This window comes from Hemitrygon akajei, chromosome 28, assembly GCF_048418815.1.
Source record: "Hemitrygon akajei chromosome 28, sHemAka1.3, whole genome shotgun sequence".
Taxonomy (NCBI): Eukaryota; Metazoa; Chordata; class Chondrichthyes; order Myliobatiformes; family Dasyatidae; genus Hemitrygon; species Hemitrygon akajei.
In genome coordinates, this window is record NC_133151.1 from 16,000,459 (window position 1) to 16,027,381 (window position 26,923).

A 26,923-nucleotide genomic window follows, 5' to 3' on the forward strand; every position below is an offset into this window, starting at 1 on the left:
CTATCGTTTTGCATTTCCCCCTCCTCCCCACTACTTCTAAATCTCTTTCTATCTTTTCTTTCAGTTAGACCTGACGAAGGGTCTCGGCCCGAAACGTCAACAGTACCTCTCCCTGTAGATGCTGCCTGGCCTGCTGTGTTCCACCAGCATTTTGTGTGTGTTGTTTGAATTTCCAGCATCTGCAGATTTCCTCGTGTGTGGAAGAGTGGGGAACATCTTCTTCATGTCGACTGTCCCCTCGACAAACCTCCCACCCTGCCTGTGTTCAAAGCAACGGCCCCTGCCGGTTGGCGTGCCGCGCCTGCGCTCACCTCCCGTCGCTACCTGTGAGGGGTTTGCACGCTCTCCCTCTGACCGCTTGCGTTTCCTCCGGGTGCTCTGGGTTCAAAGCCTACGGCCAGTGAGTCGCTGGTGCGCTGGATACGGGCTGCCCCACGGCGCATCCTCGGACCGAGCTGGTCACTGACGCTCACCGTGTGTGTGACAGACCAAAGCTCGTCTTTTATCTGTGTCCCCGTGCTCCCCACACCTACCGCCACCACATTCGTCTCTCCCAGCCCGAACCCTGAGGGAGGGACGGTCTGCAGGAGGGGAGGGACCCTCCCGTTTTAATTTTTTTACTCAGAGATACAGGCCGTTCTGAATCAACCAGCCCAACGGGATCAGTAGTCTCATTAACCCGGAGTAACACTCTCAGACAGCGCGGTTAGCGCAGCGCTCTTCCGTACCGGGGGCCCGGGCTCAGATCCCGCCGCTGCCCGTAAGGAGCTGGCACGTTCTGCCCGTGACCGCGCGGGTCTCCCCCATGTGGGTCAGTAGGGTGACCGCCCTGTGACCGGGCTCAGGTTAAACCCAATCTCGTCAGTGTCCCTTGTCCCTCGGCCCTTGTTCTATACCGAGCCTCTGCTCCAGCAAGTCCCGGACACACAAAGCTCCTTCAGGCCGATTAGGTATTTATTTCTTCATAAAAAGACCAGCAGAAATTTAAAAAAAAAAGAAAAGTCTGCGTACTTAATAGTGAGGTGGCTGGCTCCTGCGGACAAGACGAGGCACTTTGGGGGGCCGAGTGCTGAGCCCTCTGAACTGGGCAGGCTGGGGCGGCGAGGGCGGGGGGCATTTGTACCGGGCGAGTCTGAGTGCATATCCGTCGTTCCTTCTGCAAAGGCACCGGGGGGCGGGGAGCCAGGGGCAGCGGAGCTGTGGGGCAGAAACTGCTCAGGCAAACATGGTCAACTTGAGCCACTGTGGAAGCAAGGGAGAGGCGGCGTTACGAGAGTCAAGGCGCCCGCGTAGTTAGTCTCGATTTCCAGCATTCCGCCGACTCCCTCCAGACCCTTCCCCTGCCATCCACCCGTCCGAGTGTTCCTCAAGTTCCCCTGCCCCGACCCTTCCTCCTCCATCGTAGGGACCCTCAGATCCCCTTTAAATCTTTCTCCTCCCACTCTAATCCTGTGCCCCTCGTTTTGGACCCCCCCCCCCACCCTGGGGATGCCCTCCTCTGGGAGAGGGGGGGAGAATGTGTGCGAGAGAGAGGGAGAGAGCGCCGGAGGAGAGATGGTAGAGCCCAGGCGAGAGAGCACGAGGGACAGGGAGAGCACGCGGGACGGGGAGAGCACGAGGGACGGGGAGAGCGAGAGGGACGGGGAGAGCACGAGGGACGGAGAGAGCACGAGGGACGGGGAGAGCACGAGGGACGGAGAGAGCACGAGGGACGGGGAGAGCACGAGGGACGGGGAGAGCGAGAGGGACGGGGAGAGCGAGAGGGACGGGGAGAGCACGAGGGACGGGGAGAGCGAGAGGGACGGGGAGAGCGAGAGGGACGGGGGAGAGCACGAGGGACGGGGAGAGCACGCGAGAGAAATGCAGGGAACGCGCCAAGAGAGGCGGAGACGCGCAGAGAGCGAGTGTGAGCGGAGGAGGAGCGTGCAATTTTAGAGAACACAGAAAGAGAGGGGGAGAGCGAGAGAGCGTGGGAAAGAGGGAGAGAGAGGGAGAGCATGCTGGTGACGGGGGACAACGCGCACATGAGAGAGGGAGAACATGCGTGAGTGAGGGGGAGTGGAGGGGCGTTGGAAAGCGGAAGGGGGAAGAGCACGAGAGAGAGGGAGAGAATGAGTAAGACAGGGGCACTGTGGGAGAGGGAGGCAGCCCAGGAGAAAGGAAGGGGACAATGCGATGTGGGAGGGGAGAGCAAGAGAGGGAGAAGTAGAGTGAAAGAGGGAGGGGAGAGAGTGAGTGGAAGGAAAGAAATCGAGAGTGGGAGAGCGAGAGGGAGGGGTCGAGTGGGACGGGAATGCATGAGAGGGAAGGGAGAGAGAGGGAGGGGAGGGTGAGAGAGGGAGGGGAGAGAGTGAGATGGAGAGGGAGGGAAGGGGAGAGTGAGGGAGAGGGAGGGGGAGAGCGAGAGAGAGGAGGAGAGTGAGGGATAGGGTGAGAGGGAGGGGTGAGAGAGGGAGGGTGAGTGAGGGAGGGGAGAGTGAGAGGGAGGGGAGAGTGTGAGGGAGGGGAGAGCGAGGAGGGGAGGGAGTGAGAGGGAGGGGAGAGTGTGAGGGAGGGGAGGGGAGAGCGAGAGAGAGAGGAGGAGAGTGAGGGGAGAGAGTGTGGAAGGGGAGAGTGAGGGGAGAGAGTGTGGAAGGGGAGAGCGAGGAGGGGAGGAGTGAGAGGGAGGGGAGAGGGAGGGAGGGGAGAGAGGGGGGGGGAGAGTGAGAGAGGGAGGAGAGAGTGAAGGAGGGGAGAGAGTGAGGGAGGGGGAGGAGAGTGTGTGAGAGGGAGGGAGGGGGAGAGTGAGGGAGGGAGGGGAGAGTGAGAGGGAGGGGAGAGATCGAGAGGGAGGGGAGAGCGTGAGGGAAGGGAGAGTGAGGGAGGGAGTGAGAGGGAGGGGAGAGAGTGAGACGGTGGGAGGGAGAGGAGAGTGAGAGGGAGGGGAGAGATCAAGAAGGAGGGGAGAGTGAGAGGGAGGGGAGAGAGTGAGACGGTGGGAGGGAGGGGTGAGTGAGAGGGGAGAGTGAGAGGGAGGGGAGAATGAGAGGGAGGGAGGAGTGAGAGAGAGGAGAGAGATTGAGAGGGAGGGGAGAGTGTGTGGGAGGGGAGAGAGTGAGAGGGAGGAGGGAGAGCGAGAGGGAGGGAGAGCGAGGGAGAGGAGAGGGAGGGAAGGGGAGAGTGAGGGACGGGGGAGAGCGAGAGGGGAGGGGAGAGCGAGAGAGAGGAGGAGAGTGAGGGATAGGGTGAGAGGGAGGGGTGAGAGACGGGAGGGGTGAGTGAGGGAGGGGGAGAGTGAGAGGGAGGGGAGAGTGTGAGGGAGGGGAGAGCGAGGAGGGGAGGGAGTGAGAGGGAGGGGAGAGTGTGAGGGAGGGGAGGGGGAGAGCGAGAGAGAGAGGAGGAGAGTGAGGGGAGAGAGTGTGGAAGGGGAGAGAGTGGGGGAGAGAGTGTGGAAGGGGAGAGCGAGGAGGGGAGGGAGTGAGAGGGAGGGGAGAGGGAGGAGGGGAGAGAGAGGGGGGGGAGAGTGAGAGAGGGAGGAGGAGTGAAGGAGGGGAGAGAGTGAGGGAGGGGGGAGGAGAGTGTGTGAGAGGGAGGGAGGGGGAGAGTGAGGGAGGGAGGGAGAGTGAGAGGGAGGGGAGAGATCGAGAGGGAGGGGAGAGCGTGAGGGAAGGGAGAGTGAGGGAGGGCGTGAGAGGGAGGGGAGAGAGTGAGACGGTGGGAGGGAGAGGAGAGTGAGAGGGAGGGGAGAGATCAAGAAGGAGGGGAGAGTGAGAGGGAGGGGAGAGAGTGAGACGGTGGGAGGGAGGGGTGAGTGAGAGGGGAGAGTGAGAGGGAGGGGAGAATGAGCGGGAGGGGAGAGTGAGAGAGAGGAGAGAGATTGAGAGGGAGGGGAGAGTGTGTGGGAGGGGAGAGAGTGAGAGGGAGGAGGGAGAGCGAGAGGGAGGGGAGAGCGAGGGAGAGGAGAGGGAGGGAGAGGGGAGAGTGAGGGACGGGAGAGCGAGAGGGGCGGGGAGAGCGCGAGTGAGGGAGGGAGGGGAGAGCTCGAGAGGGAGGGGAGAGTGTGAGGGAGGGGAGGGGAGAGAGAGAGAGGAGGCGCGTGAGGGGAGAGAGTGTGGAAGGGGAGAGCGAGGGAGGGGAGAGTGAGGGAGGGGAGGGGAGAGAGTGAGACAGTGGGAGGGCGGGGAGAGTGAGGGAGGGGAGGGGAGAGAGTGAGACAGTGGGAGGGAGGGGTGAGTGAGAGGGAGGGGAGAGTGAGAGGGAGGGGAGATCAAGAGGGAGGGGAGAGTGAGAGGGTGGGGAGAGATCAAGAGGGAGGGGAGAATGAGAGGGAGGGGAGAGTGAGAGGGAGGAGAGAGATCGTGAGGGAGGGGAGAGTGTGAGAGAGAGGAGGAGAGTGAGGGAGAGCGTGTGGAAGGGGAGAGCGAGGGAGGGAGGGGAGAGTGGGAGGGAGGGGAGGGAGTGAGAGGGAGGGGAGAGTGAGGGAGGGGAGAGAGTGAGATGGTGGGAGGGAAGGGAGAGTGAGAGGGAGGAGAGAGAGAGTGAGGGAGGGGAGAGTGAGAGGGAGGAGAGAGTGAGGGAGGGGAGAGGAGAGAGTGAGAAGGAGGGGAGAGGAAGGGAGAGGGAGGGAGAGCGTGGAGGGGAGAGTGTGAGGGGAGGGGAGGGGAGTGAGAGAGATAGGAGGAGAGTGAGTGGAGAGCGTGTGGAAGGGGAGAGCGAGGGAGGGGAGAGTGAGGGAGGGAGGGAGAGTGAGAGGGAGGGGAGGGAGTGAGAGGGAGGGGAGAGAGTGAGAGGGAGGGGAGAGTGAGCGGGAGGGAGGGAGGGAGGGGAGAGAGTGAGAGGGAGGGAGGGGAGAGTGAGAGGGAGGGGAGAGAGTGAGAGGGAGGGGAGAGTGAGAGGGAGGGGAGAGAGTGAGAGGGAGGGGAGAGAGTGAGAGGGAGGGAGGGAGGGGGAGAGAGTGAGAGGGAGGGAGGGGAGAGTGAGAGGGAGGGGAGAGAGTGAGAGGGAGGGAGGGAGGGGAGAGAGTGAGAGGGAGGGGAGAGTGAGAGGGAGGGGAGAGAGTGAGATGGAGGGGAGAGGGAGGGAAGGGGAGAGTGAGGGAGGGGGGGAGTGAGAGGAGGGGAGAGTGAGAGGGAGGGAGGGAGGGAGGGGAGAGAGTGAGAGGGAGGGAGGGGAGAGTGAGAGGGAGGGGAGGAGAGTGAGAGGGAGGGGAGAGTGAGAGGGAGGGGAGAGAGTGAGAGGGAGGGAGAGAGTGAGAGGGAGGGAGGGAGGGGAGAGAGTGAGAGGGAGGGAGGGGAGAGTGAGAGGGAGGGGAGAGAGTGAGAGGGAGGGAGGGAGGGGAGAGAGTGAGAGGGAGGGGAGAGTGAGAGGGAGGGGAGAGAGTGAGATGGAGGGGAGAGGGAGGGAAGGGGAGAGTGAGGGAGGGGGGGGAGAGCGAGAGGGGAGGGAGAGCGAGAGAGAGGAGGAGAGTGAGGGATAGGGCTGAGAGGGAGGGAGGGAGGGAGAGAGTGAGAGGGAGAGAGGGGAGAGAGTGAGAGGGATGGAGGGGAGAGTGAGATGGTGGGAGGAAGAGTGAGAGGGAGGGAGGGAGGGGAGAGATTGAGGTGGAGGGAAGAGCGTGACAGGACAGGTGAGGAGGACGCAGGTAAGGGTGGTGGACAAGTCAGAGGGGTGGACGAGGAATTTCCAGAAAGGATTGAGATATCAATGCTCACCTGGTACACGTTGAAGGTAACAATCCCATCGCGATCTGTGTCCAAACTCAGAAAGGTACCTGAAGCAAAGAGACGACAGGCCTCACATCCCGGGGCAAGATCTCAGCCCCAACGTTGACCTTAATCTCCCTCCACAGACAACGGGCGACTCACTGCGTTCCTCCAGCCCTCCGTCTGTGACGCTCAAGGCATCAGCGGGTGAAGGCAGAGACGCCCACCGAGGCTTGTAACCGTTCGGCCTGTCGAGCCCATGCTATGCCATCAGTCCCCCGTGCCCCTACCAACGATCCTCCACCTCAATCCTACCCCCTCACCAGGGGTCAGCTCACAGCAGCCGATTACCCCACCCACCCAGCACGCCGCCAGGGTGTGGGAGCAAACCGGGGTCACGGCGAGACTCCGCACAGACAGCCCCAGAGGTCAGGATCCGGCCCGCCTCCCGAGAACGTCCCCGAAATCTGCGGGTCAAGTTCCCGTGCGGGACGCGAGGATCTCCGCTCTTCGCCCAGTCCTCCAGAGGGAAACCTCTCTTCGAGGTCGGCATCACGGTTGCTTGAATTTTCGCTGTCAGCTCCTTCCCCACTCTCACCACCCTCTGAGTGAAGTAGTTCCCTTCAAACTTCTCACCTCTCACCCTTAACCCACGACCCCTAGTCAACCTCGGGCAACAAATCTGCCTGCGTTTCCCCAATCTCTACCCACATGGAGATCAATCGAAAATGCCCTCCATCTTCCATGCTCGGGGAATAGAGTCCTAACCAATTCAACCTTTCCCGTTCACTCAGGTGCTCCAGCCCCAGCAACATCCTTGTGATATTCCCCGTCCTCTTTCATCTTACGGGTATCTCCAGAGTTCCTCTGTGCCAGGGGCTTCAGCAGGCAGGGGGAGGGCAGGTAGGGTGTCGCACAGTACACGGCCTCCAGTCGGGACGGGGAGGGAGGGGGGAGGGAGGGGGGAGTGTGAGACTCACGGTAACGATCTCCAGTCGGGACGGGGAGGGAGGGAGAGGGGAGGGAGGATGGAGTATGAGACTCACGGTAACGATCTCCAGTCGGGACGGGAGGGAGGGAGAGGGGAGGGAGGGGGGAGTGTGAGACTCACAGTAACGATCTCCAGTCGGGACAGGGAGGGAGGGGGGAGGGAGGGGGGAGTGTGAGGACTCACGGTAACGATCTCCAGTCGGGACAGGGAGGGAGGGAGGGAGCCTGAGACTCACGGTAACGATCTCCAGTCGGGACGGGGAGGGAGGGAGAGGGGAGGGAGGGGGGAGTGTGAGACTCACAGTAACGATCTCCAGTCGGGACGGGGAGGGAGGGGGGAGTGTGAGACTCACGGTAACGATCTCCAGTCGGGACGGGGAGGGGAGGGAGAGGGGAGGGAGGAGGGAGTATGAGACCTCACGGTAACGATCTCCAGTCGGACAGGGAGGGAGGGAGAGGGGAGGGAGGGGGGAGTGTGAGACTCACGGTAACGATCTCCAGTCGGGACGGGGAGGGAGGGAGAGGGGAGGGAGGGGGGAGTGTGAGACTCACGGTAATGATCTCCATTCGGGACGGGGAGGGGAGAGGGGTGACTCACGGTAACGATCTCCAGTCGGGACAGGGAGGGAGGGAGGGGGGTGACTCACGGTAAACGATCTCCAGTCGGGACGGGGGAGGGAGGGGGGAGTGTGAGACTCACGGTAATGATCTCCATTCGGGACGGGGAGGGAGGGAGAGGGGTGACTCACGGTAACGATCTCCAGTCGGGACAGGGAGGGAGGGAGGGGGGTGACTCACGGTAACGATCTCCAGTCGGGACGGGGAGGAGGGAGAGGGGTGACTCACGGTAACGATCTCCAGTCGGGACAGGGAGGGAGGGAGGGGGGTGACTCACGGTACATAGTCTCCAGTCGGATGATACAGATGATGAAGTTGTCAAAGTTAATCGACAGGTCAGGCTCAGCGAAGCGAGTGATCAGCAGGTTGTGTAACTCCTTGTTCAAATTGAAACCTGAGAGAGACAGAGAGGATAGTACCATTGAGAGGGATGAATGGACGGCATACGACCTGCATAATATCCCCCCAACACACTCACACACACAAACACACTCCTCACACCAACACACACACACTCACACACTCCTCACACACTCACACACACACACTCCTCACACACTCACACACACACACTCCTCACACACTCACACACACACACTCACACACTCACACACACACTCACACTCACACACTCACACTCCTCACACACACTCCTCACCCACTCACACTCACACACACACTCCTCACACACTCACACACACTCCTCACCCACTCACACTCACACACACACTCCTCACACACTCACACACACTCCTCACCCCACTCACACACTCACACACTCCTCACACACTCACACACACACACACTCCTCACCCACTCACACACTCACACACTCACACACACTCCTCACCCACTCACACACTCAAAGGTCAGTGGGTGGGGAGAGGGGGGGATGAAGTGAGACACTGGGAGGTGATGGGTGAGACCAGGTGAGGGGGAGGTGGGTGGGTGGGGGGAGAAGGGGGGATGAAGAGAGACACTGGGAGGTGATAGGTGAGACCAGGTGAGGGGGGAAGGTGGGTGGGTGGGGAGAGGGGGGATGAAGTGTGACACTGGGTGGTAATAGGTGAGACCAGGTGAGGGGGAAGGTGGGTGAGTGGGGGAGAGGGGGAATGAAGTGAGACACTGGGAGGTGATAGGTGAGACCAGGTGAGGGGGAAGGTGGGTGGGTGGGGGAGAGGGAGGATGAAGTGAGACACTGGGAGGTGATAGGGGTGAGACCAGGTGAGGGGGAAGGTGGGTGGGGGAAAGGGGGAGAGGGGGGGATGAAGTGAGACACTGGGGAGGTGATGGATGAGACCAGGTGAGGGGGAGGTGGGTGGGTGGGGGGAGAAGGGGGATGAAGTGAGACACTGGGAGGTGATAGGTGAGACCAGGTGAGGGGGAGAAGGAGGGTGGGGTGGGGGAGAGGGGGATGAAGTGAGACACTGGGAGGTGATGGGTGAGACCAGGTGAGGGGGAAGGTGGTTGGGTGGGGGGAGAGGGGGATGAAGTGAGACACTGGGAGGTGATAGGTGAGACCAGGTGCGGGGGAAGGTGGGTGGGGGAGAGGGGGAGAGGGGGGATGAAGTGAGACACTGGGAGGTGATGGGTGAGACCAGGTGAGGGGAAGGTGGGTGGGTGGGGGAGACGGGGGATGAAGTGAGACACTGGGAGGTGATAGGTGAGACCAGGTGAGGGGGAAGGTGGGTGGGTGGGGGAGAGGGGGGATGAAGTGAGACACTGGGAGGTGATGGGTGAGACCAGGTGAGGGGGAAGGTGGGTTGGTGGGGGAGAGGGGGGATGAAGTGAGACACTGGGAGGTGATAGGTGAGACCAGGTGAGGGGGAAGGTGGGTGGGGGAGAGGGGGAGAGGGGGATGACGTGAGACACTGGGAGGTGATGGGTGAGACCAGGTGAGGGGAAGGTGGGTGGGTGGGGGAGAGGGGGGATGAAGTGAGACACTGGGAGGTGATGGGTGAGACCAGGTGAGGGGGGGAAGGTGGGTTGGTGGGGGAGAGGGGGGATGAAGTGAGACACTGGAGGTGATAGGTGAGACCAGGTGAGGGGGAAGGTGGGTGGGTGGGGGAGAGGGGGGGATGAAGTGAGACACTGGGAGGTGATAGGTGAGACCAGGTGAGGGGGAAGGTGGGTGGGGGAGAGGGGAGAGGGGGGATGAAGTGAGACACTGGGAGGTGATGGGTGAGACCAGGTGAGGGGGAAGGTGGGTGGGTGGGGGAGAGGGGGGATGAAGTGAGACACTGGGAGGTGATGGGTGAGACCAGGTGAGGGGGAAGGTGGGTGGGTGGGGGAGAGGGGGATGAAGTGAGACACTGGAGGTGATAGGTGAGACCAGGTGAGGGGGAAGGTGGGTGGGGGAGAGGGGGAGAGGGGGGGGGATGAAGTGAGACACTGGGAGGTGATGGATGAGACCAGGTGAGGGGGAGGTGGGTGGGTGGGGGGAGAAGGGGGATGAAGTGAGACACTGGAGGTGATAGGTGAGACCAGGTGAGGGGGAAGGTGGGTGGTGGGGGAGAGGGGGGATGAAGTGAGACACTGGGAGGTGATGGGTGAGACCAGGTGAGGGGGAAGGTGGTTGGGTGGGGGAGAGGGGGGATGAAGTGAGACCACTGGGAGGTGATAGGTGAGACCAGGTGAGGGGGAAGGGTTGGTGGGTGGGGGAGGGGGGGGGGATGAAGTGAGACACTGGGAGGTGATGGGTGAGACCAGGTGAGGGGGAAGGTGGGTGGGTGGGGGAGAGGGAGGATGAAGTGAGACACTGGGAGGTGATGGGTGAGACCAGGTGAGGGGGAAGGTGGGTGGGTGGGGGAGACGGGGGATGAAGTGAGACACTGGGAGGTGATAGGTGAGACCAGGTGAGGGGGAAGGTGGGTGGGTGGGGGAGAGGGGGGATGAAGTGAGACACTGGGAGGTGATGGGTGAGACCAGGTGAGGGGGAAGGTGGGTTGGTGGGGGAGAGGGGGGATGAAGTGAGACACTGGGAGGTGATAGGTGAGACCAGGTGAGGGGGAAGGTGGGTGGGTGGGGGAGAGGGGGGGATGAAGTGAGACACTGGGAGGTGATAGGTGAGACCAGGTGAGGGGGAAGGTGGGTGGGGGAGAGGGGAGAGGGGGGATGAAGTGAGACACTGGGAGGTGATGGGTGAGACCAGGTGCGGGGGAAGGTGGGTGGGTGGGGAGAGGGGGGATGAAGTGAGACACTGGGAGGTGATGGGTGAGACCAGGTGAGGGGGAAGGTGGGTGGGTGGGGGAGAGGGGGGATGAAGTGAGACACTGGGAGGTGATGGGTGAGACCAGGTGAGGGGGAAGGTGGTGGTGGGGGAGAGGGGGGATGAAGTGAGCCACTGGGAGGGATGGGTGAGACCAGGTGAGGGGGAAGGTGGGTGGGTGGGGAGAGGGGGGATGAAGTGAGACACTGGAGGTGATAGGTGAGACCAGGTGAGGGGGAAGGTGGGTGGGTTGGGGAGAGGGGGGATGAAGTGAGACACTGGAAGGTGATAGGTGAGACCAGGTGAGGGGGAAGGTGGGTGGGTGGGGGAGAGGGGGGATGAAGTGAGACACTGGGAGGTGATAGGTGAGACCAGGTGAGGGGGAAGGTGGGTGGGTGGGGGAGAGGGGGGATGAAGTGAGACACTGGGAGGTGATGGGTGAGACCAGGTGAGGGGGAAGGTGGGTGGGTGGGGAGAGGGGGGAAGAAGTGAGACACTGGGAGGTGATGGTGAGACCAGGTGAGGGGGAAGGTGGGTTGGTGGGGTAGAGGGGGGGATGAAGTGAGACACTGGGAGGTGATAGGTGAGACCAGGTGAGGGGGAAGGTGGGTGGGTGGGGGAGAGGGGGGGGATGAAGTGAGACCCTGGGAGGTGATAGGTGAGACCAGGTGAGGGGGAAGGTGGGTGGGGAGAGAGGGGGAGAGGGGGGATGAAGTGAGACACTGGGAGGTGATGGGTGAGACCAGGTGAGGGGGAAGGTGGGTGGGTGGGGGAGAGGGGGGATGAAGTGAGACACTGGGAGGTGATGGTGAGACCAGGTGAGGGGGAAGTGGGTTGGTGGGGAGAGGGGGGGATGAAGTGAGACACTGGAGGTGATAGGTGAGACCAGGTGAGGGGGAAGGTGGGTGGGGGAGAGGGGGAGAGGGGGGATGAAGTGAGACACTGGGAGGTGATGGGTGAGACCAGGTGAGGGGGAAGGTGGGTGGGTGGGGGAGAGGGGGGATGAAGTGAGACACTGGGAGGTGATAGGTGAGACCAGGTGAGGGGGAAGGTGGGTGGGGGAGAGGGGGAGATGGGGGGATGAAGTGAGACACTGGGAGGTGATGGGTGAGACCAGGTGAGGGGGAAGGTGGGTGGGTGGGTGGGGGAGAGGGGGGGATGAAGTGAGACCCTGGGAGGTGATAGGTGAGACCAGGTGAGGGGGAAGGTGGGTTGGTGGGGGAGAGAGGGGGGATGAAGTGAGACACTGGGAGGTGACAGGTGAGACCAGGTGAGGGGGAAGGTGGGTGAGTGGGGGAGAGGGGGGATGAAGTGAGACACTGGGAGGTGATGGGTGAGACCAGGTGAGGGGAAGGTAGGTGGGTGGGGAGAGAGGGGGGGTGAAGTGAGACACTGGGAGGTGATGGGTGGACCAGGTGAGGGGGAAGGTGGGTGGGTGGGGGAGAGGGGGGGATGAAGTGAGACACTGGGAGGTGATGGGTGAGACCGGGTGAGGGGGAAGGTGGGTGGGTGGGGGAGAGGGGGATGAAGTGAGACACTGGGAGGTGATAGGTGAGACCAGGTGAGGGGGAAGGTGGGTGGGTGGGGGAGAGGGGGGGTGAAGTGAGACACTGGGAGGTGAGAGGTGAGACCAGGTGAGGGGGAAGGTGGGTGAGTGGGGGAGAGGGGGGATGAAGTGAGACACTGGGAGGTGATGGGTGAGACCAGGTTGAGGGGAAGGTAGGTGGGTGGGGGAGAGGGGGGGGTGAAGTGAGACACTGGGAGGTGAGAGGTGAGACCAGGTGAGGGGGAAGGTGGGTGGGTGGGGGAGAGGGGGATGAAGTGAGACACTGGGAGGTGATGGGTGAGTCCAGGTGAGGGGGAAGGTGGGTGGGTGGGGAGAGGGGATGAAGTGAGACACTGGGAGGTGATGGGTGAGACCAGGTGAGGGGAAGGTAGGTGGGTGGGGGAGAGGGGGGGTGAAGTGAGACACTGGGAGGTGATAGGTGAGACCAGGTGAGGGGGAAGGTGGTGGGTGGGGGAGAGGGGGGGATGAAGTGAGACACTGGGAGGTGATGGGTGAGACCAGGTGAGGGGGAAGGTGGGTGGGGTGGGGAGAGGGGGGGTGAAGTGAGACACTGGGAGGTGATAGGTGAGACCGGGTGAGGGGGGAAGGTGGGTGGGTGGGAAGAGGGGATGAAGTGAGACACTGGGAGTTGATGTTTGGAAGAGGTAAAGGGCAGAAGTAGGAATCTGACAGGCGTACAAAGGCAGAAAGGGAAGGAGCAGGGGAACTGGAGGGTGGCGGTGGGCGGGTGAGGAGAGAAGCGGTGGGAGGGGAACCACAACGGGGAATGGAAAAAGAGATCAGTTTGACCGAAGGGCCTGTTTTTGCGCTGTGTGGCTCTGTGATGTTTTCTGCACCAGTCCGACATGCACACACACAGGCATAAACAACCGCAGGGTGACAAACCCACACAGCGCGGTTTCCTGTCACAACTGCAACCCGTAAGAATCCTTCTGTCACTGGCTGCTGTGTTGTATGACGTGGCCGATCACGGTCTTTCTGCAGAAGTGGTTTGTCATTGCAGTGTTTTTACAGGACGGGTAACCCAGCCATTATCAGTACTCTCCCGACATTGGCTGCCTGGCGTTTGTGGTCAGGTAACCAGGCTTGAGATAAGAATATCCTGATTAAAAAAGTACTTGATGAAGTTCACACAAAATGCTGGAGGAACTCAGCGGGTCAGGCTACATCCACAGAAAGCAATAAGGAGTTGATAGTTCAGGCCCTCCTCTGGAGGGTGTCTGTGGAGGCCAGGTCATGGGGTGTATTAAAGGCAGAGGTTGATAGATTCTTGACTGGTCAGGGAATGAAGGGATACGGGGAGAAGACGGGAGTTGGGGCTGAGAGGCAAAATGGATCAGCCATGATGAAATGGCCGAGCAGACTCGATGGGCCAAATGGCCTAATTTTGGTCCCATATCTGATGGTCTTATGGTCTAAAAGCCCTCGTTAGGCCACATCTGGAGTGCTGCATACAGTTCTGGTTGCCCCATTACAGGAAGGGCATGGAGGCTTTGGAGAGGGGCAGAAGAGGCTCACAGACACTGTCTGGTTTAGAGGGCGTGTGCTGTCACGAGAGGCCGGACAAACTTGGGCTGTTTTGTCGGCGGAGATCTGATAAAGGTTTACAGGATCATGAGAGGCACAGATGGACTGAACAGACAAAAACGATTACCCAGGAAATGCTGAATACCAGAAGGCATGCATTTGTTTTTTGTTTTTACATGGGGAGGTGGTCGGTTCTGGAATGTTCTGCCGGGGTGGTGGTGGAGGCAGATATGAGCGGGGTGTTTAAGAGACTGTTAGACACATGAATGTGCAGGGAATGGAGGGAGATGGACCATGTGCAGGGAATGGAGGGAGATGGACCATGTGCAGGGAACGGAGGGAGATGGACATGTGCAGGGAATGGAGGGAGATGGACTGTGTGCAGGGAATGGAGGGAGATGGACCATGTACAGGGAATGGAGGGAGATGGACCATGTGCAGGGAATGATGGGATATGGACCATGTGCAGGGAATGGAGGGAGATGGACCATGTGCAGGGAATGGAGGGAGATGAACATTCAAGGATATCTCAAGATTGTTTAATGTCTTTTCCAGTACGATAAAGAAAATAATTTTTTAAACTATATTAAATATAATTACATAAGATAGCTGATATTTCTAGATTGACCGTCCAGTCCATGAAGTAACGCTCGGCACAGGAGTGTCTGTACATAAGGTGACTGACAGGAAATGATAGCGTCGTGGTGGTGGGGGGTGTGGAAGTAGGAGGGATTAGTTTGGTTGGACATTTAATGACTAGTTTAACTATTTTGGCACAACGCCGTGGGTCGAAGGGTCTGTTCCTGTGTGTTTCTGTGACAGGCCCTTTGGCCGTGCCAGTCCCAGCCGGGAAACGCACTCAAAACCGCCCGCGTGCTCCCTACCTGCTGACTCCAGGGCCAGCCTCATCTCGTAGGAGTTCATTGTGCCGGATTTATCCAGGTCGAACTGTCGGAAAACACCCTGCGGAGGAGAGAGAGAGAGGGTACATCACTCGGAGGCCCCGGATGTACCTTCAGCGGTTTCTGCTGCCTGATGGGAGGGAGACCACCGGAGACAGGAGGAATCTTGGACTATATGTCGCCTGCTTTACGGTGCAGTGAGAAGTGTAGGCAGTCTGTAGAAGGGAGGATGTTTCCAATGATTTGCTGTGTTCACAACTCCCTGGCATTTCTTCCGAGCACCGAGCCGCGATGCCTCCGGATAGGAAGCTATCTGTGGTCTATCAACAAAAGTTAGGGAGGGTTGATGGGGACATTGCCAAATTTCTTCACCCTCCTGAGAAATTCCATTTTACAAAGCTGATTATTATCGTTGTGGACTATTATTTCTATTGTGGCTATTCTACGGTGGTAACCGCATGTGCTATATGTGTTACGTGCTGTGTGCTGTCGGTAATGTGTTTTACGCCTTGGCGACAGGGGAACGCTGTTTCATTTGGCTGTATTCGTGTACGGTTGAATGACAATTAAACTCGAACTCAAACTCAAACTCGCAGAAGTTAAGGGGCGCTGGTCCTCCGAGGGACTGTCGGCGGGTTCGGAGGCTTGCGTGCCTCAATGACCCGGACAGCTGTGTTGGCTGGAGTCAGGGGCTTCCTGCCTTGGCTCTTGGTAGGGTCACCCATGCCAAACAGGGTGAAAGGGTAGAGGTCAGACTAAGAGCAGTCCGCAGGTTCAGGGTTAACAACAAATGCCTGGTCAAAATAAATTGTTATGGGAACAGCGACGAAGCATCATTCCACATCTGAGTGTGACGGTATTCCTGAGCCTACAGTACTGACGGTGGTGGAAACCGCGAGGAAGCTACTGACACGATGAGGGAAGCCCTGAACACCGCCAGAGATGGAGGATCTTCACCGGTGCCCCAAACGCCAGCGGCGTAAGATTGCTGGTGAGCCTTCTACGCCAGAGCATCTTCACGGTTTGGAGCAGGTCAGACTGCCGGTGACATTATGGAGAGGCCAGGAGGGAGCTGGAGCGATTTCGGAAGTGAGGCCCCGAGCCCGGAAGCTGGCAGACGGGCGCACGGCTGACTGAGGTGATGGGGCAGGAGGGTACAAAGCGAGGGGAAATCTCCGCTCTCACCAGCCACTTTCGAATCTTGTTCCACAGGACGTTGAACTCCGTCAGCCCGAGTTTCGCGTTCCCATCCCGCTGGTTAACGGGGCGGAAGTTAAGGAAAGCGGCCTGGTTAGTTGGCGGGCGACCCCCTCCCCTGGGCAACGGCCTGAAGCCCAGTTGCTGCACATCTGGAGCCGGTGTTACACCCACCCCCAGTCCTCACGCCTGCAGTTAAATGTACCTCACCCATGGCTTCTTTACGTGGAACTAAATTTATTTAGAGATACACCGCAGAACAGGCCGTTCCAGCCCAACGAGCCGCGCCTGCCACCGATTTAAAATTAGCCTAATCACGGGACAATTTACAATGACCGGTTAACCCGCTAAACCACCTTCGGACCGTCGGAGGAAGGACGTACAAACTCTCCGAGAGCGGAAGCCGGGACTGAACGCCATACTCCAGCGTGAAGGCCTCGGCGCAGACCGACCTCTGCACCCACGGGCACATCTGGAATTAATACCCCTCACATCTGGAGTTAACTCTCTCCCCACCCCCCAACTTTCTACATGAGGAATTATTGCCTCCCCTCCGCAGATGATGGTTCTGGCACCCACAGGCTTCGCGTCCGGACTGAGTGGCCCCGCCATCGGGGGCCAGGGCGTGACGCGGGGACACGGGGGGGGGCCACACAAGGATACGTCCATGAGGTTCACCATGGAGCGACAGGCATCCACACTGAAACCCGATGTCTTCAGGTCCTGGTCTGGGGGGGCAAACAGAGAGACTGAGGCAGAGCAGGGGTGAACGTGGGAGAGAGGGGGCAGTGCTGAGGGGAGGGGGAGGGGTGAAGAGCAGGCAGGGAGTGGGGGAGGGGTGGAGAAGAAAGTAGAGAGGAAGAGGGGGAGGGGTACAGAGAGGGGGTGGAGAGGGGAGGGGTAGAGAGAGGGGACTGGAGAGAGGGGGTGGGGAGTGGGGGAGGGGAGGTGTGGAGAAGGGAAAGTGGAAAGAGGGACGGGGTTGGAGAGAGGGTTGTGGGGGAGAGGAGGGTGGAGGTGGGGTGGAGTAGGGAGGGGTAGGGAGAGGGGAGGAGGGAGTTGGGGAGGAGGGAGTTGGGAAGGACAGGGGATGAGGGGGGAAGGAGGAGGGGAGGTGTGGAGAAGGGGAAGTGGAAAGAGGGACTTGGGGGGGTTGGAGAAAGGGGGGGTGGGGAGTGGGGGAGGGGAGGGTGGAGTAGGGAGGGGTAGGGAGGAGGGAGTTGGGAAGGACAGGGGATGAGGGGGGAAGGAGAAGTGGAGGAGGGGAGGTGTGGAGAGGGTTGAGGGGGAGGGGAAGCAATTCTTACGTTTTCCCACCACACGATTGAGGATCGTCTGAAGCTCCGTCACCGAGACCTGCATATCCTGTGGGAGAGGAAATAATCCCATCAGTAACTGTAACCACCATCGGCCCCTTCACCCCTCTCTGTCTCTGTAACAACCCTTTCATCCCTACACCCCTCCCTGTCTCTGTAACCCCCTCCAACCCTACACCCGTCCCTGTCTCTGTAACCCCCTTTCATCCCTACACCCGTCCCTGTCTCTGAAACCCACCCCCAGCCCCTACACCCGTCCCTGTCTCTGTAACCCACCCCAGCCCCTACACCCCCTCCCTGTCTCTGTAACCCCCTCCATCCCTACACCCCTCCCTGTCTCTGTAACCCCCTCCATTCCTAAACCCCTCCCTGTCTCTGTAACCCACCCCCAGCCCCTACACCCCTCCCTGTCTCTGTAACCCCCTCCATCCCTACACCCATCCCTGTCTCTGTAACCCCCTCCAACCCTACACCCATCCCTGTCTCTGTAACCCCCTCCATTCCTAAACCCCTCCCTGTCTCTGTAACCCACCCCCAGCCCCTACACCCCTCCCTGTCTCTGTAACCCCCTCCATCCCTACACCCATCCCTGTCTCTGTAACCCCCTCCAACCCTTACACCATCCCTGTCTCTGTAACCCCCTCTATCCCTAAACCCCTCCCTGTCTCTGTAACCCACCCCCAGCCCCTACACCCGTCCCTGTCTCTGTAACCTCCTCTCATCCCTACACCCATCCCTCTCTGTAACCCCCTTTCATCCCTACACCCGTCCCTGTCTCTGTAACCCCCTCCAACCCTACACCCCTCCCTGTCTCTGTAACCCCCTCCAACCCTACACCCCTCCCCGTCTCTGTAACCACCATCGGCCCTACAACCCTCCCTGTCTCTGTAACCCCCTTTCATCCCTACACCCGTCCCTGTCTCTGTAACCCCCTCCAACCCTACACCCGTCCCTGTCTCTGTAACCCCCTCCAACCCTACACCCGTCCCTCTCTCTGTAACCCCCTTTCATCCCTACACCCCTCCCTGTCTCTGTAACCCCCTCCAACCCTACACCCGTCCCTGTCTCTGTAACCCCCTTTCATCCCTACACCCGTCCCAGTCTCTGTAACCCCCTCCAACCCTACACCACTCCCTGTCTCTGTAACCCCCTTTCATCCCTACACCCCTCCCTGTCTCTGTAACCCCTCCAGCCCCTCACCCTCCCTGTCTCTGTAACCCCCTCCAACCCTACACCCCTCCCTGTCTCTGTAACCCAACCCAGCCCCTACACCCCTCCCTGTCTCTGTAACCCCCTCCAACCCTACTCCCCTCCCTGTCCCTGTAACCACCTTTCATCCCTACACCCCTCCCTGTCTCTGTAACCCCCTCCAACCCTACACCTGTCCCTGACTCTGTAACCCCCTCTCATCCCTACACCCCTCCGTCTCTGTAGCCCCCTCCAGCCCTACACCCCTCCCTGTCTCTGTAACCCCCTCCAACCCTACACCCCTCCCTGTCTCTGTTAACCCCCTCCAACCCTACACCCCTCCCTGTGCTCTGTAACCCCCTCCAACCCTACACCCCTCCCTGTCTCTGTAATCCCCTCTCATCCCTACACCCCTCCCTGTCTCTGTAACCCCCTTTCATCCCTATACCCCTCCCTGTCTCTGTAACCCTCTCCAACCCTACACCTGTCCCTGTCTCTGTAACCCCCACCAGCCCCTACACCCCTCCCTGTCTCTGTAACCCCCTTTCATCCCAACACCCCTCTCTAACTCTGTAATCCCCTCCAGCCCCTACACCCCTCCCTGTCTCTGTAATCCCCTCTCATCCCTACACCCCTCCCTGTCTCTGTAACCCCCTCCAGCCCCTATACCCCTCCCTGTCTCAGTAACCCCCTCCAGCCCCTATACCCCTCCCTGTCTCTGTAACCCCCTCCAGCCCCTACACCCCTCTCTCTCTGTAACCCCCTCCAACCCTACACCCCTCCCTGTCTCTGTAACACCCTCCAACCCTACACCCCTCTCTATCTCTGTAACCCCATCCAGCCCCTACACCTATCCCTGTCTCTGTAACCCCCTTTCATCCCTACACCCCTCCCTGTCTCTGTAACCCCCTCCAACCCTACACCCCTCCCTGTCTGTAACCCCCTCCAACCCTACACCCCTCTCTATCTCTGTAACCCCCTCCAGCCCCTACACCTATCCCTGTCTCTGTAACCCCCTTTCATCCCTACACCCCTCCCTGTCTCTGTAACCCCCTCCAACCCTACACCTGTCCCTGTCTCTGTAACCCCCTCATCCCTACACCCCTCCCTGTCTCTGTAACCCCCTCCAGCCCCTACACCCCTCTCTGTCTCTGTAACCCCCTCCAACCCTACACCCCTCCCTGTCTCTGTAACACCCTCCAGCCCCTATACCCCTCCCTCTCAGTAACCCCCTCCAGCCCCTACACTCCTCCCTGTCTCTGTAACCCCCTCCAACCCTACACCCCTCCCTGTCTCTGTAACCCCTCCAACCCTACACCCCTCCCTGTCTCTGTAACCCCTCCAGCCCCTACACCCCTCCCTGCCTCTGTAACCCCTCCAGCCCCTACACTCCTCCCTGTCTCTGTAACCCCCTCCAACCCTACACCCCTCCCTGTCTCTGTAACCCCTCCAACCCTACACCCCTCCCTGTCACTGTAACCCCTCCAGCCCCTACACCCCTCCCTGTCTCTGTAACCCCTCCAGCCCCTACACCCCTCCCTGTCTCTGTAACCCCCTCCAGCCCCTACACCCCTCCCTGTCTCTGTAACCCCTCCAGCCCCTACACTCCTCCCTGTCTCTGCAACCCCCTCCAACCCTACACCCCTCCCTGTCTCTGTAACCCCCTCCGGTCCCTACACCCCTCCCTGTCTCTGTAACCCCCTCCAACCCTACACCCCTCCCTGTCTGTAACCCCCTTTCATCCCTACACCCCTCCCTGTCTGTAACCCCCTTTCATCTCTACACCCCTCCCTGTCTCTGTAACCCCCTCCGGCACCTACACCCCTCCCTGTCTCTGTAACCCCCTCCGGCACCTACACCCCTCCCTGTCTCTGCAACCCCCTCTGAGATCTCTGCTTTTCCCCAGTTACATCTCCCATCGTTCCACCATTTCTGGCCGAGTCTCCAGCTGCCTGGGCCCCGTGCGCCTCAGTAACCCTCCCTACCCCTCTCTCCTCATTCAAACCACTGTGACTGAGCACTGCCCTGTACTGTAAGGGGTTCATCTTTGTGCCGGTCAAATGTTTTCACCACCGTGGCCTTAAACGTGACAGAACCCGCTGCAGATACGAATGGGGATTCATCACGAGGCGGATGAGGGGTGGGACTCGTCGAGAGTGGCCAGACGTGATTGGGTGGTTTGTGATGACACGTTGTATTGTCCACTTACTGCAGCGTTTCATGTCGGTGAGGAAAGTATTAAATGGTACGCTCGGGGGGTGTGGGGGTAGATATTTCGAGGCCTTGCCAAGAGCGCCGTGGTTCGAGTGGGAGGTGTGCTGCAGCGAGAGGGGCCTGTGGTCATCTAGGCAAGTATTGTTAATGCTTCTTCTGCTCTGTCCTAACAAACACAAATAAGTAGATCGAAGCAGATAATTGGAGCTTGTGTTTTCCTGGCTCATCGAGACGAATCCAAGAATCTTTTGCTTAACAAAACCTGGCCGATATCTCTCCATGTGACCTGTCTGGAGATGTGATTGTTTGGAATTGTGTTGGGGTCTCCCGTGACGTTCTGGGACAGAGAGTGGAGATGTGACAGTTCAGGATTGGGTTGGGGTCTCCCGTGACGTTCTGGGACAGAGAGTGAAGATGTGACAGTTCAGGATTGGTTTGGGGTCCCGTGACATTCCCGGATAGAGGGCGGAGATGTGAATGGTGCGGGGTTTGATTGGGGTCTCCCGTGACGTTCTGGGACAGAGAGTGGAGATGTGACAATTCAGGATTGGGTTGGGGTCTCCCAAGACGTTCTGGGGCAGAGAGTGGAGATGTGACAGTTCAGGATTGGGTTGGGGTCTCCCGTGATGTTCTGGGACAGAGAGTGGAGATGTGACAGTTCAGGATTGGGTTGGGGTCTCCCATGACGTTCTGGGACAGAGAGTGGAGATGTGACAGTTCAGGATTGATTGGGGTCTCCCGTGACGTTCTGGGACAGAGAGTGAAGATGTGACAGTTCAGGATTGGTTTGGGGTCTCCCGTGACGTTCCCGGATAGAGGGCGGAGATGTGAATGGTGCGGGGTTTGATTGGGGTCCCCGTGACGTTCTGGGACAGAGAGTGGAGATGTGACAGTTCAGGATTGGGTTGGGGTCTCCCGTGACGTTCCCGGATAGAGGGCGGAGATGTGACAGTTCAGGATTGGGTTGGGGTCTCCCGTGACGTTCCCAGATAGAGGGCGGAGATGTGACAGTTCAGGATTGGGTTGGGGTCTCCCGTGACGTTCTGGGACAGAGAGTGGAGATGTGACAGTTCAGGATTGGGTTGGGGTCTCCCGTGACGTTCTGGGACAGAGAGTGGAGATGTGACAGTTCAGGATTGATTGGGGTCTCCCGTGACGTTCTGGGACAGAGAGTGGAGATGTGACAGTTCAGGATTGGGTTGGGGTCTCCCGTGACGTTCCCGGATAGAGGGCGGAGATGTGACAGTTCAGGATTGGGTTGGGGTCTCCCGTGACGTTCCCAGATAGAGGGCGGAGATGTGACAGTTCAGGATTGGGTTGGGGTCTCCCGTGACGTTCCCAGATAGAGGGCAGAGATGTTACAGTTCAGGATTGGGTTGGGGTCTCCCGTGACGTTCTGGGACAGAGAGTGGAGATGTGACAGTTCAGGATTGATTGGGGTCTCCCGTGACGTTCTGGGACAGAGAGTGAAGATGTGACAGTTCAGGATTGGTTTGGGGTCTCCCGTGACGTTCCCGGATAGAGGGCGGAGATGTGAATGGTGCGGGGTTTGATTGGGGTCCCCGTGACGTTCTGGGACAGAGAGTGGAGATGTGACAGTTCAGGATTGGGTTGGGGTCTCCCGTGACGTTCTGGGACAGAGAGTGGAGATGTGACAGTTCAGGATTGGGTTGGGGTCTCCCGTGACGTTCCCGGATAGAGAGCGGAGATGTGACAGTTCAGGATTGGGTTGGGGTCTCCCGTGACGTTCCCAGATAGAGGGCGGAGATGTGACAGTTCAGGATTGGGTTGGGGTCTCCCGTGACATTCCCAGATAGAGGGCAGAGATGTGACAGTTCAGGATTGGGTTGGGGTCTCCCGTGACGTTCTGGGACAGAGAGTGGAGATGTGACAGTTCAGGATTGGGTTGGGGTCTCCCGTGATGTTCTGGGACAGAGAGCGGAGAAGTGACAGTTCAGGATTGGGTTGGGGTCTCCCGTGATGTTCCCGGATAGAGGGCGGAGATGTGACAGTTCAGGATTGGGTTGGGGTCTCTCGTGACATTCTGGGACAGAGAGCGGAGATGTGACAGTTCAGGATTGGGTTGGGGTCTCCCGTGACGTTCTGGGACAGAGAGCGGAGAAGTGACAGTTCAGGATTGGGTTGGGGTCTCCCGTGACGTTCCCGGATAGAGGGCGGAGATGTGACAGTTCAGGATTGGGTTGGGGTCTCTCGTGACATTCTGGGACAGAGAGCGGAGATGTGACAGTTCAGGATTGGTTTGGGGTCTCCCGTGACGTTCCCGGATAGAGGGCGGAGATGTGAATGGTGCGGGGTTTGATTGGGGTCCCCCGTGACGTTCTGGGACAGAGAGTGGAGATGTGACAGTTCAGGATTGGTTTGGGATCTCCCGTGACGTTCCCGGATAGAGGGCGGAGATGTGAATGGTGCGGGGTTTGATTGGGGTCCCCCGTGACGTTCTGGGACAGAGAGTGGAGATGTGACAGTTCAGGATTGGTTTGGGATCTCCCGTGACGTTCCCGGATAGAGGGCGGAGATGTGAATGGTGCGGGGTTTGATTGGGGTCTCCCGTGACGTTCTGGGACAGAGAGTGGAGATGTGACAATTCAGGATTGGTTTGGGGTCCCGTGACGTTCCCGGATAGAGGGCGGAGATGTGAATGGTGCGGGGTTTGATTGGGGTTCCCCGTGACGTTCTGGGACAGAGAGTGGAGATGTGACAGTTCAGGATTGGTTTGGGGTCTCCCATGACATTCCTGGATAGAGGGCGGAGATGTGAATGGTGCGGGGTTTGATTGGGGTCCCCTGTGACGTTCCAGGACAGGGAGCAGGAGTTTAAGAGAAGCACAGACGAGCAATGAAAGCCAGTAGCTGTTGCCCCAGGGTTAAACCATCCCATAAGGGAAGACGTGCATTTGAGGCAAAGTGAGGTAAGAAACAACGAGATGTAAGGGGCAAGTATTGTTTTAACGTGGGACGGTGGCCGTCTGGCACGTACAGGGAGATCTTGGGGTCCAATCCATTGCTCCCTGAAAGAGGCCACACAAGCTGACAGGGTGGTAAAGGAAACATTTGGTGTGGAGGCATCGCGTTGAAAAGCTGCGGGGAGATCTGCTGGAACTTTATCTGCTGAGTTAGACAACCGGTATCTCCCCCCCCCCCCCAGGGTCGAAATGTCAAATACCAGAGGACTTTATTTCAAGTGAAGGGGGATGTTAGGGGCAAGCTGTTTTTTAAACGGAGTTTTGGGTGTGTGGAATATTCTGCCTGAGCAGTTGTAGAGGCAGGGGCTTTGAAGAGATGTTTAGATAGAGTATGAATGTGAGGGAAATGGAAGGATATGGCCATTGTACAGGCAGAAGAGATTAGTTTAGTTGGCCATTTGATTATATGTTTGATTGGTTCAGTACAACACTGTGGGCCGAAGGGCCTTGGCCTGTGCTGTACTGTTCTGTTGTAGATGGGCCGAAGGGCCTGTGCTGTACTGTTCTGTGATCTATGACCCCTCCCCACTGTTTGAGACAGAGCTGGGGAACGTGCAAGAAAGATTTCCATCCGATTGGAAGAGTGCAGAGATTTACAAGGACCGGAGTTACAGGGACAGGTTGAATGGGTGAGGACTTTATTCCCTGGAGCGTAGGAGAATGAGGGGAGATTTGATAGAGGTGTATAAAATGATGAGGGGTATAGATAGGGTAAATGCAAGCAGGCTTTTCCCCACTGAGGTTGGGTGGGGCCACAACCAGAGGTCGTGGGTTAAGGGTGAAAGGTGAGAATGTTGAAGAGGAACTTCCTCACTCGGAGGGTGGCGAGAGTGAGGAACGAGCGATGGGTTCGACGTTTAAGGGAGGTTTCTGGATAAGTACACAGACGGGAGACGTACGGCGGGCTGTCGTCCGTGTCCGGGTCGATGGGAGACCAGGCAGAGATGCCCAGTACCAGAGGGCGTGCATTGAAGGTGAGGGGGGGTACGTCCAAAGGAGGTGTGAGGGGTGAGTTTTTTTTACACAGAGAGTGGTGGGCGTGTGGAATGAGCTGCCGGGGTTGGATAGGGGTGTTTGAGAGAATGTTAGATACGTGTTACAGACCCCTGACATCCCCGCTCTCAGCCCCTGACCTGTGACCCCACCCGACCCTTGTACTCACCTCCCCGGCCAACTGCCGGAACAGGTTCTTGAACCTCTCGTCAATCTCGTGCTCGGGGACCTCCTCCTGCGGGAGGAAAAGGGGTCCGTGGCGTTAACTGTGAACCGGACACTGCCCTGCTCCCGAACCAGGCCCGGCGTGACGCGGGGGGCCTCAGAGCTCGGAGTTCGACCCCGGGGCCCTCCGTGCGCCCACCTCCACCGTGGAGTGCGCGGTCCATTCCCCCCCCCGCCCCCCACAGCCCAAAGACCGATCGTTGTAAATTGCCCCGTGATCAGAATAGGCCCATTTTGGGATTGGGCCCTGCTCCACAGTGTACCTTGAAATAAAATAAATTTAAATTAAAACCAGCCGGATCCAAAAGGCCACTGGAGAGGGGCGGCTTCTCGAGGGCCTTCCCCGCCCTCGAGGGCTCCTCAAAAGGCAGTGTCTCTGGAGGGCAGCTTCCAGCGTGAAGGCCCCTCAGCACCCGGGACTTCTCGTTACAGCATTTAGGGAGAAGGCGCAGGAGCTGGGACAGGGAACCGGCCGTCGGAGGGAGCCGAGGAGATGGCCCGTTAACCCCCTTGCAACGGGAGCGGGGTACAGGACCCCTGGCTCACTCGTCCCTCGCCGAGCGTGACCGGGAGTGAACACACGCTCCGCGCGCGGCTCACCCACCGCCTCGCACCCGGCTTCACACCTCACAGAGAAGTGGCCCGCTCGCTATAAACCGACCGGACTTCGCCGCGGGTCGGGGAGAGAGCCAGCAGCGCCTACAGGGGGCAGGGAACGTCCAGCCGGTGACCAAGCACCCCCTTCCCCTTGCAGGACCCAGAGTGACAGGCCAGCCCCCACCCCACCAGCCCGAGACCCCCCCCCCCAGCACCTCACCTCCTCCTCCAGCTTGGCACTGATCTTATCGTCCAGCTCCCTGCAAGATTCAAGGGGAACGGGATCAGAATCCGGTTCAGTGTCACCGGCATTTGATCAGCAAGTGTGTTGCTTTCAGTACAGGCCGAAGCGTGGTGATGGAAAAACCATCAACACTTTGAGAATTATACTTCTAAAAACATTAAATAGGTGGTGCGGAACAAGAGCAAAAATTGGTGGGCTGTGTTCATGGGCCCGTGAACTGCTCGGAAAACCGATGGCAGAAGGAAGACCTCGACATTTCGGAGCAGAATTAGGCCATTTGGCCCATCGAGTCCACCCCTCCATTTCATCACGGCTGATCCATTTTCCCTCTCAGCTGCCAACCCGCTGCCTTCTCCCCGTATCCCCTCACGCCCTGACCAATCACGGATCTATCAACCTCCGCTTTAAATATACCCAACGACTGGGCCTCCACAGCCCCCTGTGGCAACAAATTCCACAGATTCACCACCCTCCGGCTAAAGAAATTCCTCCTCACCTCCGTTCTGACACTGAGCCCTCTGATCTTTGACTCTCCCGCTATAGGAAACATCTTCTCCGTGTCCACTCTATCACAGTCTTTCACCATTCGACAGGTTTCAAAAATCTTGTGGCCTCTCTCCTACACCAACTCCTTAGCCAAGTATTAGACTGCATAATCTTCCTAGTTTTGGCCTCACAGGCACGTGGCACGGGTAGCAGTCCTGAGATCACAACCCTGGGGGTCCTGTCCTTTAACTTAGCACCCAACGACGAACCCCCTCACTCGTCCTACCCACGTCATTGGTACCGACGTGGACTGTGACCTCTGGCTGCTCACCCTCCCACTTAAGGATGCTGAGGACTCAGTCCAAGATATCCCAGACCCCGGCACCCGGAAGGTAACATGCTACCTGGGAATCTCGGTAAGAAGCTGCCCCTAAAATCTTGAGTGTGTGTCTTGCTCCTCCCTGACAGTAACAATGGGAAGAGGCCGTGCCCTGGGCAATGATGGACACCTCCTTTCTGAGGTTCCACCTTCTCGAGGTGTCCTCGTGGTAGGGAGGCACGGGGAACTCGGTGACCATCTCCCTCTCACCCCGCCCACCTCACCGCGCAGGTCCGCCAACATATCCCGGAGAAACAGGACTCCCGGGAACTCACGGGCAGGCTGGGGCAATGGCCAAGGAGCGGGAGGGAGAAGAGAGTGGAGAGAGGAGGAGGAGGGAAGGAGGAGAGAAATGGGCAGAGAGGGGCAGGGAGGGAGAGGGGGAGGATGGGGTTGAAGGAGAAAGGTGTTGAGAGACTGAGGGGTGAGGGAGGGTTTGAGGAGGGAGGGGATGAGGGGAAAAGGTTAGGGGAGGACTTGAGGGGTTGAGGGAGGGAGGAGGTGAGGAGGGTAGGGAGGGAGATGTTGAGAGAGGGATTGAGGAGTGCGTGTTGAGGGAGAAGGGTTAAGGAAAGGGATTGAGGGAGGGGTTGAGGGGGGTTGAGACG

At 59.1% G+C, this 26,923-nt stretch overlaps 1 protein-coding gene across 3 annotated transcripts in view; it reads right to left on the reverse strand.

The window, feature by feature from the left end:
• Positions 1–932: 932 nt before the first annotated feature.
• Positions 933–26,923, reverse strand: part of LOC140717713 (calpain-1 catalytic subunit-like) — a 75,480-nt gene continuing 49,489 nt past the window's right edge. For all 3 annotated transcript variants that reach the window (XM_073031392.1, XM_073031391.1, XM_073031389.1), the window contains 9 exons: positions 25,427–25,466; positions 24,554–24,619; positions 16,998–17,055; positions 16,354–16,418; positions 15,679–15,747; positions 14,476–14,554; positions 7,567–7,683; positions 5,691–5,749; positions 933–1,242 (listed from right to left, as the gene is read on the reverse strand). In XM_073031392.1, coding sequence (XP_072887493.1) covers positions 1,216–1,242; positions 5,691–5,749; positions 7,567–7,683; positions 14,476–14,554; positions 15,679–15,747; positions 16,354–16,418; positions 16,998–17,055; positions 24,554–24,619; positions 25,427–25,466 — 580 coding nt within the window. In that variant the 3' untranslated portion in view covers positions 933–1,215. The remainder of the gene's footprint in view (positions 1,243–5,690; positions 5,750–7,566; positions 7,684–14,475; positions 14,555–15,678; positions 15,748–16,353; positions 16,419–16,997; positions 17,056–24,553; positions 24,620–25,426; positions 25,467–26,923) is intronic.